General features: G+C 41.7%; 1 protein-coding gene across 6 annotated transcripts in view; it reads left to right on the forward strand.

Annotated features, from left to right (window-relative positions):
- DENND5B (DENN domain containing 5B) overlaps window positions 1–20,288 on the forward strand; it is a 118,889-nt gene that overhangs the window by 34,976 nt on the left and 63,625 nt on the right. For 3 of the 6 annotated variants that reach the window (XM_071817239.1, XM_071817250.1, XM_071817259.1), the window contains exons 2-3: window positions 13,979–14,044; window positions 20,003–20,112. In XM_071817239.1, the coding sequence (XP_071673340.1) occupies window positions 13,979–14,044; window positions 20,003–20,112 (176 nt within the window). The remainder of the gene's footprint in view (window positions 1–13,978; window positions 14,045–20,002; window positions 20,113–20,288) is intronic. The other 3 variants (XM_065841988.2, XM_071817255.1, XM_065841998.2) reach the window with 1 other exon arrangement.

Below are 20,288 nucleotides of genomic sequence, written 5' to 3' on the forward strand. Positions count from 1 at the left end.
TCTTTCTCCTCAAATCCTTTCTTTTTAAAACTACAGCTCTTACCTGGGCGGGGGGAGTTGTAGTGTTTCACTTTACACAAAGCTTCTGCTTCCCCTGTGGCTTATTTGTAGCCCAAGTGATGGGGCCTGACCAAGCCGCCTCTCACACCTTCAGAGCCAGGTTGGCATCGCTGGCTTTTAGGATTTGCTCTGTCCTTCTGTCTCATGCTGGGCTAATTTAGCCTCATCTTGGTAAACAAGAAAAGGGTCCTTATTCAACAGATTTGAGCTGGAGTGACTGCAGCTGTCGTCTGGCCTGTGCGCAAACCAATTTTGTTCATTCCCTTGCCTGGCAGGAAGCCTGCACCAGAATTGTGTCGGGACTAATCAGCATTAAACCGATGTTGGGAGGGCTGCGGCGGGCTGCCCTGTAGCAAGGCAAGAGCAGCAAGGCTGTTCAGGAGGGATTAGTGTTAAGTCCTGCCTGGGTTGCAGCTGCGCAAGGAAAGGCACCGAAACTGCACAGAGTATTTTCCCTGGGCGTTGTTGTTATGAAAGTCCCTAGGCAACTGCCAGAAAAAGTGGCTTAACAGTGAGAACTCAGCATGATTTACCGTATGTGTCCGTAAATATAAAAGCAGGAGAAGGTGCAGTGTCCATGGAGCTGAAATATCCAGGAGATACAGGTGGTGCCTTTGAACACGCTGGGCTTTCTTCTCCTGGAAAGGCAAGGCAGGGAAGCACGAAAAAGTTCACTATGTGGTCTCCAGCCAAAAGATGATAGTGATGTTCCTGCTAGTCTTATTTTATACTGTAATAGATGCGTTAATACTAAACATGAAGGCTGGGAGGTGGAAATATTTCTGAGTGGAGACCTGAGGCTTGGCAAGTGATGATTCATAGCTCTCATGCTTCACAGTAACTGTTTTTCTGCCTGGTATTTACACCGCAGATTCAAGAGTGCCTCCTGGTTTGCAATGAAAACATTAAATCGGAGAGAGACCAACATATGCTTTTTCGCTCCAAAGATACTGAAATGTTGATGTCATACTTTGCTCTCCTCTCCCTACAGCTATTGAATTGTCTTTGCAGTTTTTAATGTCAAATTATTTCTGTCTCAGTCCTGAGCAGCACAATTTAGCTTTGAAGTTGATCTTGCTTTGAATGGGGGCTTGGACATCCAGAGGTCCTTTCCAGCCCGGTTATTCTGATCCTCTGGTTTTCACAGGTGCATGTTTTAGATAGTTCTCTGCCTAAAATTCTCAGTCTTCCTCTCAGCTCTGTTAGGGGGTCTGTCTGTTTGTGTATCTGCTCAGCATTAGTCATCCCTTCCCTGAATGTAGCTGTAACAGTTCATTGTATAATTACATAAAATTGGTATGCTCCTGTATTATCCACAATGGGCACAGCCATGCTCTAAATGCCTTTTTAGGCCCCCTAAGCCTCTAGGTAAATCTGCATCTGCCTAAATTTACACATAAAAACTCTTTTCTAGTACAAAGCTAAGCCCAAATGAACTTTTGAACTGAGTCGCTGCCACATGTTAAGCATGTTGTCATTGTTGAGGAAGCTCATTTAGGGGGAGCAAGCAGACCTTATGGTCTAAGATGCCCCAATTAATTATAAGCTATGCAAGGTAATAAATCCTTCTTGTAAGGGAAAAATCATTAGCCACAAACCTGTCTGAGATGAGTGAACAGAAACCCAGGAACAGATCTGCTTTCTGAGTGCTCTCATTGCTAGAAAAATCCATCAGGTCTCTGTGAAGAAGGGACCAAAGTCCCCAGCCTTGTCCTGTACTTACTCATATGTGAGATCAGCTGTGGGGATCTTGGTGAGACTCTATCTGCTTTGGGCGCGAGGGTCTGATAAGGTGCAGCGCTGTGTGACCAAAGCTCCTGTGAAACCTGAATGCCCTCTCTGCTGAGGTCTCCTTGGGTGACATCTGACAATGTGGAACATTTGGTGGATGTGAGGTTATTGATTAGGCAGAAGAGTATTGGCTACCAGCAGTGCTTTCTGAAACACTGCTTTCCTAATGGTCTGTTTAGCCTGGAGAACAGAAGGCTGAGAGGGGATCTCCTCAATGTTTATAAAATCTCAAGAGTGGGTGTCAAGAGGATGGGACCAGACTCCTTTCAGTGGTGCCCAACAATAGGATGCGGGCAACAGGCACAGACTGAAGCACAGGAGGTTCCATCTGAATATGAGGAGAAACTTCTTTACCTTGCGTATGCCAGAACACTGAACAGGCTGCCCAGAGAGGTTGTGAAATCTCCTTCTCTGGAGACATTCAAACCCGCCTGGACACCTTCCAGTGCAATCTGCTCTGGGTGATCCTGCTTTAGCAGGTGGGTTGGGCTAGATGATCTCCAGAGGTCCCTTCCAACCCCAACCATTCTGTGATTCTGTAAAGGGAAGTGAAATGGTTTTGGGGATGTACTTAAGTGGGAGTAAAAAGTTAAAAACCAACCAAACAAAATCAAACTAAAAAATTCCTTAATGTTTTGAAAACTTGGTTTCCAACTAGGCACTAACAGAAATAGAATGGCTTTCAAAGTAGCCTTCAATGTGCAGGTTTGAATAGACATGGAAATGGTTGGTCCCCACAGGTATGTGTGGAAATTAGTTATGAACCTCTATGACTCTGCTCTCTCTGATTTTTATTTTGATTTTTTTTTTGCTGAGCCAGTCTTGGGTGAGAGAAACCTGGCTGGTGTGGAAGCTCTGCCCTCACTACAGGCGGGAAAGGCAGGGAAGCATTTGGTCCCTCATCACCCTGAACCTCCTGCACTGCAGAGCAAACTGGACCTTGCAGTACAGAGCACATCTCTCAGGTTTCTCCTTTGTCCTAACCATCTTCTAGCAACATCCTAACCTGCCCTGTTTGTGCTAATTATATGTCTCATTCTTTCCATGACAAAAGTGATCAAAAATAGCTGCTTTAAAGGAGGGGGCGGGGGAGCAGGCAAGTAACAGAAACTAGATTTGCTGTAACCCAAGCCCCCTTTTATCTTCTTTCCTTAAAGACTCTTATTTTTTCATAAACAAACTATCACTATTTCAGAGTCTCTGGTTCTTCAAAAGTGACTTTCCTAAATGCAGTGTTACACTTGGATTCTGGGGGCCTATTTTTCATGCTTAATCATATGCAGTGTGCTCTGCTGACAGCCAGTGGCTTCAGGCTGTTACCTTGAAATTGCTACCTCTTACCATTTCTAATGCAAGAGGTTGTTTTGTTTTTTAATTTGAGGCATTTGACAGGTTTGAGCCCCCTTCCTGTGGGAGCACAGATGGCAGCTAAAGGGATGCTGGAACAATTTCATCCCTACCTTGGTGATGACAAACAGGGTTTCAGGAGAGAGCGGCAAGGCTGTCTGTGCAAATGTTTGAACAGATCCCATGTCCCTGACTGACGTGGAAGGGATTTGATGCTCTCTGTGATGGCTAGTGCTGTGTTCTGAGGTGTTACCTGCTTGCCCGTGCTCTCCTGCTTGATTGTTGTGTCCAGGGCTCCCCTGCTGTCCAGATCTCAGTTTCTCGATTTCTAATGCTCTTATGGAGCTTGCAAATGTTAAACCTATCTCTTCCTAGTTTTCTGGGGGTATGGTTTTCTCTCTTCCCCCATCCCCCATCCAAAACTCCAAATATCATGATTATCAACCAAAAGGTGAATTTTGCATTTGGTCGCTTTTTTTAAATTGTGAGAAGATGTAAGAAGAAACAACAGGTAGCCTTTTTAAGGCAGGAAAAGGTCTACCTTATAGGCCAGAGAGGCACCTTGATGTTCTGGACAGTTGAGGCTGTAAAGAAAGTGCTGGATAAGGCAAAGCTGAAATCCTATTGAGCCTGTCTGCATGATGTCCCAGCTGGAAACCCTCTTTTTTTGCGGTTCAGTTTTCCCTGCAGCAACTCCCAAGCTTGTCCTGGAGGAGCTGAAGCAGCCAGAAGTGCCTTGTTGCCTCTTCTGCCTCAGGGCATCCTGTGAGAAGCACAGATCTACACTGCCTGTCAGGGAACTAATAATTCATCTTCCAGGAGAAGAGCTCTCCAGGAAAATTTGACCTGATGCAGCTCATTTCTCTATCTTAAGGACCCATGTGTGAGTTTCAAGTTTTGTATGTGTCTAGCTTGTATAGATGAGGGTTTTAAAGAAAAGGGACAACTTGGATTTCAAATGTCTGAAGGCACATCCATTTTCAAGTTCATGATCTGACTGGAAGTTTTGTTTTCTGAATAATGCTGGGGGGGAAAAAAGCTGTGGTCAGAAGCTTTTCTTCTGCTTAAAATGATCTAATTTTATAATAAATAAAAAAACCAAACCTATGTACATTTATGCTTCTTGTTGTAGTGCACTATTACTGTATTGCCTAGCTTTCCCTGGACCCTTTGTGAGCCTGATGGAGTGGTGCTTAAAAGTTCCTTCTGTAGATGTGTGGTTTGTTTTTTCAGTTTTTGAGATGTTGTGGTTTTTGTTGCATTTGGAATGTATTCCCTTGTTCCAGGTATCAGTGCCAGTGTATGCAGTCCTCCTTCCTCCTCCTTTCCTTCACTTACTGTTTCCCACCCTCCTACAGTTTTTTGCACAGATGAGATTAACTGGATGGAAAGATTAATCCAGCTGGGGGCTGAAAAGCAGCATGTTCCCCTCTGTTCTTCATCCTTCCCTCCCTCCCCCAGGTATCCTTCAGCTGGCTCAGCTCACTGGTGCAGTTCCTTGCTGGAAATACCTGAGCTGATGAACCAAAAGCTTGGGTGCAGGGCTGGGAATGAGAAGAGGTGAGAGGAGGAGCTGCTTGTGGTGCCCGAAGTATCACTGCTGCTGGGTGTCTGCAGCTTTGGGGATCACTTACCTGCCGGGCTGCTAGCCTGCAGCTCAACAAAGGCCATGTGGACAAGGAGTAGCAATGACCAAGCTGGAACCTGGGAATTGTGTTCGGGGCTGAGGTGATGCAGGCTTGATGTATGTATTGTTCTATTGTAGCCACTGAGGTTAAAGCTTTCTCAGAAGAGCAAAATTTCCAAAATGTTAAGTAAAAGAAAGGTCACGGGAAGGGAAAAGCTGACCTTCTGTCAGGACAGAACATGTATTAAGTGCTTTTGCTTCTACACGTTGACACAAAGCTGTGATTAGACACATTTTCAAAGCAGACACTAAAAAGGCGTAGGAAACATAAGTTATTTTAGGCAATGTTGGTTGTATGGCTTCTTCAACATGCCCTGACAGTTCAGGGAGATGAAGCAATGTTGTCTTTTTGCCTACAAAAGTGCAAAACTCTGTCAGAGAGTCCACCTGGATGACTGTTGCAGAGTCATGTGAATCTGTGTGTTATCATTTGGGTAGGGCGACTGCACTTTGACCTGGACTAGAGAAGGAGCTGTACCCATACAGGGCTCAGGTTTTGCTGCCATTCAGTCAGCTGCTCAAGATCTACCCCTGTGGGCTGCTTCCAAATCCATCATCTCTTTAGACGTAGAAGCAGCGATGGAGAGGTCGGAAGGTGATGCAGGCTAGTGCCATTGCAGGATCCTTACAAGGCACATCCACCACCCTCACCACAAAGTGGAAAGTGTTGCTGACCTGAAAAATGAGGCTCAGCGCTAACCTGCAGCCTGAGCCAGCGTTGTTGGAAATCACCGGTACAAGAAAGGGAGCAGAAAAGGTGAGGGAGATACCTAGAGAAACTCTCAAAGAGTTAAGATCTCTGGGACAGGTGGCAAAAAGATGTTTTCTTTGGGGAAGGATTAATCTTGGGAAAGGGTTAACCAAAAGCAGCTCCAGAACTGGTACTGCACTAGTTTAATAGCTGATTTAAAATACCCATTTCCTCAGGTTGTTTATAAAGTGATACTCTGATGCCACAAAATACAGATTCAGCTTGAAGTTTCATATTTCTGTATTAAAATAAGTCATATTCAGGCTGTTATATTGGTATAAACAGAGAATAAACCTTGCTGAATTCAAAGCCTGGGGTGGACTCCTGCTTTAACAAACAACCTTTTTCAGAGGCAGGAGGAATGTATTTTTGAAGTTTTGTTGTTGTGGCTTATAAATAAACTTTGCTAGAAGTTTGAGTGTTTTTTAATTCTTTCACAGCCCTTGAATTTGCAGCTGTAGGATGTTTGTGAGTGCTCAGATCCCTTTAATCTGGTGTACATACATACTCCTTGATTTCAAAGGGGAATTCTGTTCCCCATGTGCACTGCCTGTTCCTGTGATGACTCTGAGACCAGTCCCGTTGGACTGATTCTCTGTACAGGTGTGAAGCCCTTGAAATATTCATTATATTGTGTGGTAATCTAATATTAGTGAATCACCTTACAGTCGTTTATAAGAAGGTATATTTTTCAGCCTGACAATAAAGCTGCAGGCTTTAGGTACGCAAATATCTAGTAATCCTTGTGCTCAGCTACCCTTTGCTTAGCGTATTGCTAAGTAAACTCACAACAATGTAACTGCTGCTATCTGTATCATTTGCTGTTACAAATATTTATAGTTTGTGTCTTTCTTCTTGTGTGTGCTTTCTGTGTAAGTATCTCCCCCCAAAAAAGTCCTTCCTTAATGTAAATATTTAATCCAACCTGTTAACCTTTGCATTGAAGAGGTATCCATCAGGGATGCTCTCAGTTGATTTGCATCTTGCAGAATAAATCACCAGAAACCTGTCAAGCCCTGAACATAAATGCAAATGCCTGCATCTCTTCAATCTGGCCTGTGTGTATCCTATCTGATATGAGATGGGAATTCTAATCCTGTGGGAGCAATGCAGGAACCCCTGATGCTACCGCAGTGCTGTGAGGAATGATGAGCCAGCTGGTGTCCAGGTTTGAGGACCATGTTTATTGTTGCTTGGGCTATTTGGTGGAGCTGGGGAGAGCCCCAGGTGCAGGAGACAGACTTTGAACCTATAAGACAATGTTCCTGTCACTTCGCTCTCTTTGGGAGAGAAGGAGCATACACGTGTGTGGTTGGGAGTACATTACACATGTGCTCTTTCTTACACAGAATAACGCTCTTTAGCTGGTAGCCTCATGCATGATAGGGAATATAAGTGGTGACTATTGAAACCCATCCTTATGCAGCATAAACAACTCTCTCCTGTCTTGATTGGAGGAATAACAACTTCTTCCTCCATGAAAAATGATTAGTTCTTGTTTTCTGTAACAAGATGCTCTGATTTAGCTGTCCCATATTGTCACAACATCATTTTCAGAGTTGTGCTCCTATGCCCATGTATGTTGTTAGTCCTCTTTCCTTTTATGTGTGCTTCCCTGTATTTATTAGACCTCCCAGACCTTAATAGACTCACAGAGACTGTAGGTACTAATGCGTGTTCAGCTATGGTGTGGTCTGTGCCTAATCCAGCCTTGATCTGCTCAGTATGAAATACTCCCTTTCTAACATGCACTCAAACAGTTACTGAGGCATCCAAAGCAGCATGGTGTGGGTTGCTTCATTATGTGAAGTATTCTGTTTAGTTCCACAAAATTGCCCTTTATGCAAAAGGAAAAGTGTAAAATATCATAACAACTCCTGTTGGTTTTGCATGAGATGTGTGCAGTGGCCAGGAGGGCTCTTGTGCCTATTTGGGGTGGCTCTAAATGGTTTGCTTTTGAATTAACCTCTCTGTAGTCAGTGACAACTCGTGCTTATTTAAAAATGAGAGCAGCAATTATATGCCTTCTAACCCATGTATTCTTAGTGTGCCAATCAACCTGGGATCCAGGCACTAGAAGATTAGTGGATTAGTGGTAAAGAGGAAACATTTGCTTAAATGCCAGGTAATTTTAGGGTTATTTAGATCTCCATTCTCTGCTGTTTCCATCTCTACTAGCAGGACACTAAAACAGCAGGCAAAATAGGCACCTGGAGTGAAAGTGGACTTTGATTTCTTACCTTTCTGTGCATCTCTGCAGCTTCTCTTTGAAAGTCCCACCAGCTCTTTTCAACCCTGTTTCAGGCCAGGAAACATGCTCTGTCGCCTTTTGTGGCTCTCTACCTTCTTGTTACCTTTAGGGTCTAAAAACATTCCAAAAATAATTACTGTTTTTACATGAGTGTCTACTGCTCTACAGAGGGATTTTTAGTGGAGTGGCAGTGGAAATCTGAGGCGACAGGAAGTAAGACACTGGTTTTCATTGAACTTTGCCGAAGGACATACTTTTAAGATACAGAATCCTCTGTGTTGATTCCTTTTGCCTGTTTTGTGGGACTTACCTGTGTTCTTTAAGAGATCTTGTTGATGACAGTGGAAGATGTATCCCAGGGTTTAAATCTGGGTTGTTGGGAGAGCAGGAAACCCCAAATTACATTGGAGACCGAATTTGACGGAAACCTTGAAATGGTATTTTTGGGGTGCACAAAGGTTAGGGATGAACCTGTAGAATCACCTCCCGACATCTATGGGAACAAGTGAAACAAGGGAATAAAGGGTCTGAGCTGCAGGGGCATTTGCAAGCTGAACCCAGAGACTATTATTTTTCTGGCTTTCTCAATGGAGATCCACCTTTACAAAGATGCTTTGGCACCTAAGACTCCCCAAGGCATTAGGGGAAGCCAAAGGATTTATTTTCTGGGCTCCCCTTTGTAGGGATCTGAACCAAATCTAGATGCATGGTAGAAACACTGCTGTGCTTTCAGTTTCTCATCTGGAGTCTGGTTTGGATCTAGAAATTAGTATTGGTCCACACCTTTGGATTTGAATCCTGACACTTTACTCTGGCATGGTGATTGAGTCCTACTTTCAGCATTCTGTATTTTCAGTAGACTTGGAAACTGGCCACAAAACGGTCAGTTGTGATAAATAATAAATCTGTTTATTTATGCTTTTTCTGATATGTATAGAGCTCTGCTGCATTGAGGAAAAAAACTAAAGCTGTATCTAACTAGTCATGGTTTACTTAAGCCACATGAAAAATATTCTCTATGCTTAGATGTGAAATTACTGTCCACTGATAGCTTCTTAATGATCCCTTGTGTAAACTCGCTGGCAGCAGCCTCATCTTCAAACTGTTTCTAAATGCAGGTGGTGTTGACCAAGACATGTAGGTTCTTGCAGAGATGTTTGTGGCAGAAGAGGTGAATAGTTCCAAGAACTGATCTTTCTTTCAATATGATGATATTTTTAGTTGACAAAACTGCATTGTTGTTTTTTCAAAAGTTAATAAAAACAACATCATCCAGCACGTTGTATAAATGTCTTGTTCCTTCGGTGGTAGGTTTACCCACAGTAGTAGAAGTATTTGCAGCAATAGGGTGATCTCTAGTTACTGTGGTACACCTCAGTTAAAGCATCTGAGAGCGATCTCCAAACTGAAATGGTTTCTCGAGTAGCTCTTAAGTGGATGTATCAGCTCTAAGGTCCAGTGTGGCTGTGCAGGCCGCGAATCCTCCTCTGCCCATGTTTTCGTTCCTATTCACTGCTATCCGTCATCCGGAAGCTCTGGTAACTTCAAGCCTTGCCTGCGGGTGCTTGTGACTTTTGAGTATGTGGAAACCTTTTGTCTTTTCTAAAAGGATTCAGTTGTTGAAAACTGGTGGAAGACGGGCTCTTGGAGACTGTCATAGGCACAATTAATTGTTGGCAGCAGCTTAAACAGCAGTTTCTCAAAGACTCTTGAACAAAATCAGTTTGTGCTACACAAAGGAGTGTTTCTACTTCGTGCTGATGAAAGAGCTTTCCTAAACACAAGAAGCAAAGTTCTTTCTTTGCTGGATCTCCTTCACGTTGAAACTGCATATAACTAAGTTTTCATAAGACTTAGCAGCTGCAGCTTTGACAAGCAAGCATTGCATTGCTGTAACCCATTGCTTCTAAAGGGTATGAAAAAAAAAAGTATACAGTGAGGAGCTAATTCTGGGTCCACTGTCTCTAAATTCACCTCTTGCCCCACTAATAAAACCAATTTTCTAGACCTTGAACATGTGGGCTGGCTTTTCAGTAAGCATGAAGAGGCTGTTTCTTCCCAGCATGTCTTAAGTTGTCACCTTTAGTGCCACTATTGGGTTGTGGATTCAGTTATTTGAGAAGGAAAGCCTTCAGAAATTTGGAACAGCTTCCTCCTGGAAGGTACTGATGGATGTAGAAGATGGGGTTTCAGTGACTGGGTTCTGCATGGCTGATTAAAAACATCAACCATGAGTCCTTTGGATACTCTTTGTGGCTCAGCGCACCAAGGGACAGTTCTTGGGGACCTCCAAAATCAAGAGTTTCCTTTAAAGCTGAAAAGTCTATTGCCCAGTGTAACAGTACTAAGTCCAGGAAACTGAGGCCTCACGCTTGTGTGAGATGGGCAAACGAAGTCCCCAAAAAGCAAAATCCCAAAACAGGCATAGCTGACTCATCGAGCTGCTGGACAGGCATCTTTGTGCTCTGTTTATGTCAAAGTTGATTAGTGCTGAAAATGTTCCAGGCCAAATTAAGCTTCTTTCTTGTACTGATTTGCAAACGGAGCTTAATTATGGTGGCAGAAGTTGTTGTCGGTGAATTTATTTGCACTCTGCTGTTGTGTAAATGCAGCTCTGGTGAAACTGCTTCTAACTTCAAGTGACAAAACACCTGAAATTTGCCATCCTGATGATCCAAGGGAGGCTAATTTTGGTGCATTGTCTTATGGACATTGCGGAGTGGTTTAAAAAGAAAAACCTATCTTAATACAGCCCAACTTAAAATATAACTGAATGCAGTGTAATTATAAATATGAAGAATAAAAATAAAGCTACTTGTTCTTGTATTAAAAAGTCCCCAAAGCAAAATTTACTGGGAAAATCCCCTCTTTTTCCTACATTCTTGCACACAAACCTAAACAGTAATGGCACAGGGATTTTTAGGATGACAAGTTCTGGTTGTATTTTGGGGGTGGAGGGGGATAAGGGGTGAGGGGATGGTATGTTTGTTTGGTTTTGTGTGTGTTTGTTTTCATCTCCAGAAAGATCAAGTGTAATAAAGCAGATTTTGAAGCAAGACTCTTGTGCTACCTCTGTCCCAGGGGCGTAGAGGATGAAACCTGCTTTAAGATTCGCTTGAATCAAAAATGATGTTTGCGAGAGTGTGTTTCCAAAACCAGTCTGAGAGTGCAACATCATGTTTTAACACAGAAATCAGGTATATTTGAACTTGGTCCTGGCCTTGTAAATTAGTAGAAAGTACAAGTGTGAAAGGACTCTTGTGCAAAAGGCGTGACTGGAAGCCTCCTGTTGCGTTCAGTGCTCGGAGGGAGGCGAACGTGTGAAATGAGGAGTGGGAAACACGTTGTACTGAGCAGGAAGCCATCTGAACTTCATAGAGGACGTGATGGCATCTAAAATGCCATACATTCCTTGGCAGTTCAGCCCAAGCCTGCAGTCAGGTGTCTTGCTCCAAAGCCAGGGACCCCCTTGCTTGATGGGCTTTGGCATCCTGCGGTGTTCAAGGACCTGAGCTGGTGTTTTGCTCTTCCTTGAACGTTTTTCACTCTGCTATCATTAATGCACTTCTGGGAACTGAGAGATGGATTTCAAACCTTTCAGTTTCATATGTTGCTCGTTTGCTACATAAGTAATCAAAAGGTTAGCAGGCAATTTAAGAATAATGATATACGAAACTTTTAATTATAGCTTGAATTGTTTTCTGTATTAGTAAAAATGCTTCTTCATTCCATATCATGTATTCAAAAAGAAGAGCAGATTTTAATACAAAAATGCAATTAAAAAAAATCTATATACTTGCTGTGTATAAACAGGGTAGACCAAGGATCTCTGGAGCACACTCTCTGTATACCACCAACACTGGATTGGGAGCCTGTGCTTGGAAAGGCAGGGTGACAGGCAGGGAACAGAATGAGTAAATTCCACACACCATGATTTTTACAAAAAATAAAGGCCCAAGGTGTAAATAATCCCCTATATTTGTAAGTACAGGTCCAGCTTTATACCCGCTCCACTGTTTTCTCCTAATACATTCCAGCACTTGAGGACAGATTCCAGGGTAACCGTGTAGGAGCACCATGCCTGGGGTACCTGTTTGTTAAACTCCCACTCACCCAAACAACCATAGTTTAAACTATGGCCTTTTGGATTTGACAAGATTATGATGCAACTTTATGGAAAGGGGATGGTGTAATTCATAGTTGTTTGCTAGTGTAGTGGGATGCCTGTGGTCAGTTGGCAGCTGGGACCTGAGGCTATTTTAAGAAGCTGACAATGTTGATGCTGTATAATGTTACTTCGTAGGCAGATAATTAAGTGTTTTAATCAAAATCAGAAGAAAGGGATAATAGTGAATTAAACTTTGTAGCTTTTTTATCTTTATTTAGACTTGTGCAATAACTCAGGTGAACAAATCTCCTTTTTTAAACACACTTTTGAAATACTGAGAATTTTCTGAGTGAAATTAATTTGTGGCAATAGGTATATTATGTTGCATTTTGTGTGCATAAAGAATTAGGCTGTACAAAAGTGTTCATAGCTCTGTATTTGTATCATGTCAGTGGTGTTCTGTTATTTGACTTGTTGTGCAGGAGTTTTTGCATAACTTCTGTGACTGTTTAGCTATATGACTGATGATGATAAATGGTCAAAATACTGAAATGGGCAGCAAAACCAGAACCTGTCCCAATGCATCTGGCTATGCATCCTGTTACAAATTGCCGTCTTTTCACAGTTCCTATTACAGAGGTTGTGGCTAAGTCCGTGGAAGCTCAATGCCAAATTCCTTTTGCATGATAATGGACTTTGCATGTAAAGGACTTTTAGGGAGAGCAGTGAGGACAGCCTGGCAGAGACACTTGTAAAGGCACAGTGGATACAGGTCACTAGCAAGGGGAGTCTACAGCTTTGGAAATCGTTTTGTTTCCTTTACTGTAAATACTTATACAACTTTTTAGTTTAAACAGCTCAAAAGTAGAATGAAATAGCTTAAGATATCTAGAGCGGCAAAACATCATCCTGCAGATTTGAATGTGACTTATCTTTAGGTGCCTCTGAAAGAAATAAGAAAAATTATCCTCAAATACAAATTCACATCTAGAAGTCCTTATTGAAAGAACTCCTGTGCTGAGGGTTGTCTTCCAGAAAATACAGCCTTGGCAGAATTATCTGGGTCCTCTGAACTGACACCTGGATTAACAGCTCAAGTAGGAGGTCATGGTGGAAATACTCTGAAATTACACCTAGAAACTGAATGACCACAGAGGTCAATGGCATTGCAGCTTAAGTAGACACTCTAGGTTTATAAAAATAGATTTAACTTGAGGAGGATTGCATAACGTGTTTGCATAGCCTATGAATGGGACTGTTTTTGATGAAGGAATGCCATGGCATCTGTGGTTTTCTGCAAGAGTTGAGCAAACCCTTTGGAAGAAACCTCAGTTAGACACGCTAGCAGGAATTTTTTCCAATACAAGTGTCTATTGGGGTAGCTGTTACTGGAAGAGATTAAAATTGTTCATCCAAGTTATAAACATAGATTACTTATTCCAGTCTTTGTCTAAAACCACCCTATTATGAGACAAAAATGATGAATAAAACTATTGGGTAACTTTAGCAAGTCCTGAAAATGGCACATAGTACAGCATTGAAGGTGTAACGATGTGGCTAACAGTATTATGCTAAAGAAAACCTCTTGAGTTTGGTTCAATACCAGTTACAGAACTGATGTTTTTCCCCCTGAGTTTCACAAGCTCTGGAATGGCTCAATATATGAACAGAACTGTTTTTCATAATAGGGAAGCTGTACAGCAGCATACTGTTTGAAGTGCCGAGAATTTAATCTTGTTGCTAATTTTGACAAGTACTTCTACCGTGTCTGTCAGTGCATTCAACACCTTTATAGCAATACAGTCGCAGGGGGTTTTATTTATCACATGGATTTACCCTTTGGCAGTAGTGGGGGGAAGAGAGGTTGCACCGGGGTGTGTTTAATGTCTGCCTCATGTTTTTCCCTTCCCCCGTACATTTGTGTATCTTTTAATTTTGTTCATACTTGCTTTCTCTTTTATCTCTGTTTGTTATGTTGTGTAGTCTTGTACAAATGGCTAGAAGCAGACCTCCATGGCAAGAGCTCAGATACTGCAGACAAAACCTCAGGTAAAGAGGCGTTGAGGACAAAAGCAATCACCAGGCCCTCTTTCTCTCTCTTATTTTCTGACTCCCAATTCCCTTTCAATCAAATTAAGGGTCAGAGTTTAAAAATTAAACCAAAAATCCTCAACTTTTTCATTCTTTTACCTGATTTGAATCAATATCTGATAAATTTTAGTCTTTCTTCTTGAAGCTCTCTTGGCAGATGTGCTTCCCCTCTCCAAAGAAATGCTACTGGGGGTGTCAGGTATATTGATGGATATACAAATTGCTACATCTTAGTGTGCTTAGTAAATAGTGAGCAGTATCTTGCGTGAGGCTGCTTTAGAGAATACTCCCCAAGAAATCTGACTGGGCTTAACTATGTAGACTTATGTACAAAGGGTACTGGAAGGTCCAGCTCCACCAGTTTCTGCTGCTGAGACCCAAAGGTTCCTGACACCTCAAGGAAGCATGTTTTGCAGTCTAGATTTAAAAAGGTCCACACAGACACACCAAAAAACCCAACCCAAAACAAACAAAAAACCCACAACAGAACAACAACAAAACCCCCAAAGCAACAAAACAGAAACCAAAACAAACAAACAAAAAACCCAAACAAAACAACAAAAAAACCCTGACAAACCCCAAACCAGATCATGTAGACCGGGGGTGTCAAACTGATTTTCACCTGGGGTCACATCAACCTCGTGGTTGCTTTCAAGGAGCCAAATGTCATTTTAGGACTGCATAAGTGTAACTACTCCTACAGTTCTACAGTCCTAAAAATCACATTCGGCCCTTTGAAGGCCACCGTGAGGCAGCCGTTGTAGATGTATTGATGAGATACACAACCCACTATGGCTTCCTGTTTAAATACGATCCATTAATCCTTTTACATGTGGACACAGAAGAGGTGGGTTAGACCCTTCTCATCTCTCCTGCCTCCTGAAAAAGTCACCACCATGTTACAGACAACTCAGATTTTAAAACTTTGGGATGAATGCTGTTTTGTCTGCCTTGTCCCAGCCCTTCCTTTCCTATAATTTCCCTCCTCCACTGTAAGATTATGAGAATATGTGGTCAGGAATGATGCCTTTGAGTTAACATCCTTGAACACTGACAGGCCTACCACTGCTGCTTTGGTCTTATGGTGAGATGCAGAAGAAAAGCAGCAGAGCACAATTTCTGCCCTACTTAAATGATCCATCTCTTGAGCCTGACAGTTAACAGTTTAATTGCTCCCCAGCCAAGCACTATTTTTCCTGTCTCCATGTTGTTTTCTCACTCACATGTTGTACATCACTTGCTTCTCGTGCAGGGTCATCCAGTTACCCAATGCTTACACAGGTTCTGCCTTCAGGAAAAGGACATAGCTGGATGTGCCGAGCACTTTTAATTAGAAATAACTATCAAAGAGGTTGTCACCGTGAGGTGCAGTACTGTGTGTTAGTCGTGCTGCCAGTACGTTCCTCTAAAGGAATAAAAGATATTTTTACTTCTGTGGTGACAGGCATTCCTGTGTACGTTCCAGAGCCTGGAAGGAGCGACAGATAGTTCGCATTCCCTGAACCAGAGGGTGTGGGTGAAGGATGATGCCTCTGCCTATTTGGTACATGTTTTTGTATGCCTCTGTGGCTGTGATAATTAATTAAAACAGATCTGCTTAGATGTTAAGATCGCTAAGTTTTTAAATAATCACTCATATGAAAGCCATCAGGACCGGCAACATCACAACTGTAGCTGCCTTTCCCTAGAAATTTTATCTTTCATTCAAAATGCAGAAGATCCTAGTTTTCTAATTTTGAGAAATCTTTTGATTCTAAAATGAAATCAGGATGTTTCTTCTTGATATAGAACCCATCATTTCACTATTTGCTTTTAGTCTGAAACTAAAGATTCCTTTAAAAAATTAGTGCCTTTAAGGGAAAGTGCAAATTGTTTAAAAGTACCATTACACAGGATGTTGTATCTAGTCAAAATGGAACTTGAATCTGACACATTTTACATGATTTTGAAAAATACTTGAATGATTTAAAAAAAAAAAATCCTGAAAGCAAAAGGAGTCCATTCAAAACCAAAGTTTTAGTTTGCCTCTTACAGGCAGCTTACCCTATGAGATGTGCTGTTTGCATGAATGGATACCACACATGAAGTACAATGTTTCTGTCTGTATTCTTAATACTGTTATCCAGCCATTAATATTTTAGAATATGGATTCAATTCACATTTGATACTTGCTTCATTATTAATGTGCCTTGCTAATCCAGTTTTGGAAGCTAGCAAGCAAGTACTTAAATAAGCACACACTAGGTTTAATGAAAATTTACTGTTTGCCTAGAATAACAGCTAAATAAACTTTGTCACATGTGACTCCACAGTTCAGAGCTATCAAGGCTGAGATCTGATAATATCAGGTATCCTTTGTCCAAATTCCTTCCCTCATGTTTGCCAAGAAGGTTTTGCTCCTTGTGGTTCTCTTCCAGCTGCTTGTCAGTGTGGAGCTGGGTGTCATGTTCCACATCGCTCATCAAATTTTGGTGAGAGTCAGGGTGTTTCCTGCTGGATTGGCCAAATGATGACGCTTCACCCTGACATGCGATCTGCTTTCTGTTGTATCCTTATACTGTTTCCTTCCCAAATTATGTGTCTCTAAAAGCTTACCATGCCTGTCTTCTGGGGGCAGCTTTTTATGAAGGGTTTAATGCTGTCCTTTTGAGTTAATGACCAGCTGATTCACTCCCGTGTGGTTTCTTGGCTCTTCTCTTTTGTCTTGTGATCACTGATTGAGAAAATTGTATTTTGTGGGTGTGCGCTTTACCTTTAATTTATGATTATTTTTTTTTAAAACCACCATAGTAGTAAAATACAAACCCTGCAGAGACTCTGCAAAGGTAAGTTATTTGTGCCATTCATTTTCCTGGACAAAATGAATCCATGTTGTCGGCCTACTAGAACATTATTACTGCCTGTTTTGGAAGGCTGGGTTTCTTAAAGCAATGTTTGTGTTTCATAAAGAAAACTTTTTAGACATCTCTGACATCCAAGTGACTGTACAAGTATTCGCAGCAACATACAAATTATTGGTCATTTCCAAAAGGTGATTGAAACCCTAATTTTTCATGATTGCTATGGTTTATTGGTAAACATGCCTTGTTCATCTCCACTGGTTCCAGATGCTGTTGCAGTATTACCTGTCAAGATGGGGGGGTAACTAGAACAGCAGAAAATCAAGAATTTTCCTGCTCACATATCCCTGGTGATATAATTTTTGGTCTAAGATGGAAATAAGTACAGCTCTTTCTAGTGGGGTTAGCAACTGAACCATCAAACTAGGATAAGGTATTTTCCTGTGGAGAAGCTTTCCAGGATTAGTTCCCAAATCCCTTTGAGTAGTCTGATGTCCTTCAAGTGTTTATTCTGTAAAACTTCAGGAATCAATGGATGACATTATATCTTTAATGCCTCTGCAAAGAACTTCTGGGCTAAAAGAAGAGGTCGTTCTACTGCCATATTCTGTAATAGAGTGATGGTCTCTCTTTTGTATACCTCAGTCTGAGCTTTACAACTGAGATGGAGAGGATCTTTGTAGAGCTTGTGCTCTGGACTGCCATAGCATCTAATGGCAAGTCTGGTTCAGTTTGACAGATGTGATGAGCTAATCAGCTAAATCCTGACATGTCTTTTAATTTGATCCAGTTTAGCTGTTACTTTCAGTTTTCTTTATTTCTGTGATGCATACAGTTTTGCTGGATTTCTGGTTTGCCTTGAGCAATTCCAGAAGCATGCTGGATTCCCTGCCAGAGATCCTCATCTTACCACTTACATTTATTCTTGCCCCAGGAAATATGGCTGCAGCATTGCATTGTCTTGGACCTTTTCTACTCTCAAATAAAAAATGTCCTTGTAGAAGCTTATTTGCTTTTTTTCTCCCCCACAATAATCTACCCAAATCAATGAGACATAATATTGAAAACACAACACTGAAATGTGTCTAAATAATGTGTTAAAAATGAACCATTGTAAAAAAATTACCTGTATCCTTAAAAATCTCAGAGGTCTCTTGGGAAGGAAAAGACTTTTTTTGAAGCTGTTCTCTGAATGCATTTGCAAGCGAGCACTGTCAGAAGAGCGGGTGAGCTCTCCTCCGCCTGGCTCCCAGCTCGGCTTGGTGGCTCTTACAACGGGGCAAAGCGCAGTCCCAGCACACCTCCCGAGGAATTTCCATCTGCCTACACACATCCTCATGGAGGGGAGCTCCGGCAGAAGCCTTTGCGCCTTTGCTTCCCCTTCCTGACCGAGTGGGCGGCTGGTGTTGGTGTAAGAAATGCCTGACCACCTTCTCTTCCTCCATCTGCCTTTGTTGTGCAGATGATGCTGCGGTGGCCCTGGTACAGCAGCCCCTGAGAGACCGGGCAGCTCCTGCCGTAGCATTGAAGATGTGTTAAGGGTTCATACAGCAAATGGTTTTCAACCCTCCTAAAACTTTGTCTGGATAACTTTTACCTTGTGAATTGCAACTCCTTTTTCCTCTTGTGTTCCTCCTAATTATCTGCACACCCGAAGTTCTGCCAGACAAAGGCTGAGAAGCTGTGCCTTCAGGTATCAATTTGTACAGAAATTTCCTTGGATTAATTCACTCTGAGTCAAATGATGGTGTAGACTGTGCTTCTCATGGAGCAAAGGGCACGTCCGAAATGGCTGCGGCCTCACAAACCTTCACATAACTGCTGAACTGTGGATTTTGCAACATCACTCAAAGGCTGCTTAGCTGCGCGAAGGTTGGGTTGTCACATCTAACTCAGCAAGCGCAAATTATACTCCCACAGTCCATGTTGTTTTCAGAGAGGGGTTAGTGAGGTTAGTAACTTGTTTAACTTTTCTGCAGGAACAGCGATTGCCTTTAGAGCTTGCCAAGTGATTGAGTGTTTTCTTCATCCTAAATAACCTGTCATTAAAAACATTAATGACATAGTCATTCTGTCTTTAAGTATAAAGATATATATATCTATATATATAAAGAAAATAAATCCAATTATGTTTTGATAACACATTTTTGAAAGTATCTATTTAACACTAAGTCTGGAAAGGTGCCTTTGCATGCCCAGAAAGGTTTGGTGAAATATTTACTATTGTAAACTTCAGGCTTCCATCCCATTCTCCCCTCTGAGGTGAGAAAGGAACTGGACAAGAAAGACCCACTTGTAGTCTAAACCAAGAGGTCCAAAATTAGTAACCTGGTATCTGAGAAAAGCGTAGTAGATGGTAGCATAGCAAATAGTTTAAGAACTTCTTATTTTAGTTACTGTGTTGTATACTGTAGACTGTCCAACAATGGAAACTCTATTAGCAATATTACTGTGAAATACACTGTTTGTATGCTGATAACTGGATGCATTTCTGCCTGAGGTCTAATTTCATTCTTCCTCTTTGCACTTGCTGAATTTTTTGTGTGGAAGAAGTCTGTCCTGGAAATTTGATGTAGGAAAAAAGATATGTTTAATGTTCACACAGGACTTGTGATATAGAAAAAATCATTGAATGATTTATAATAGCTGAAAGGTGCTCATCCTTTTTATTGAGTATAAGACAGTTTCTAACGAACTTCAGGGAAAGTGCTCTTTCAGCATTTGAGTAGAGTCGTTTCTAGATATTCATGCTATAGGAGAAGATGGAGAATTCAGCTTTTTCCATAAAACTCCAGCATTAATTTTTCTCTTAATGATACATTTCCATGTGGTAAATACTGACCTGGAAGCTGTGTTGCAACAGTAATAAGATTTTGTGCGAAAGAGGGCAAGATCAGACTGAATGTGCATATTTTATGTTTTTCTTTCATAAGTAATACATCTGTTGGGAATGTAAATGCCCTTCAGATTTCATTTAAAAAAAAAAAAAGTGAAAGTAATGAAAGTAAGCTGCTCAGGCAAGCTCTCTCTGAAGTATCACTGCAGTGATAAGTCATTATTTCTTCATTTGTTGCAGGAGAGAATTTTGACCAGAGCCCCTTGAGAAGAACCTTCAAGTCCAAAGTTTTGGCCCATTACCCTCAGAACATTGAGTGGAACCCCTTTGACCAGGATGCCGTCAATATGGTAGGTAGAGAAATTCTCTCCTCAAGCTGTTTCCTGACAACTTCAGCTCTACAGTGGTTCCTGAGTTGTTTACAACCAGCCCATGTGATGTGATGAAGAAGGTGCTTCTGCTGACACTAGATGCATCCACAAGGCATGCTGGTTGAAAAGCTTTAGAGGAAGAGGTATTGTGAAAA

This window comes from Patagioenas fasciata, chromosome 1 (assembly GCF_037038585.1).
Source record: "Patagioenas fasciata isolate bPatFas1 chromosome 1, bPatFas1.hap1, whole genome shotgun sequence".
Classification (NCBI taxonomy): domain Eukaryota; kingdom Metazoa; phylum Chordata; class Aves; order Columbiformes; family Columbidae; genus Patagioenas; species Patagioenas fasciata.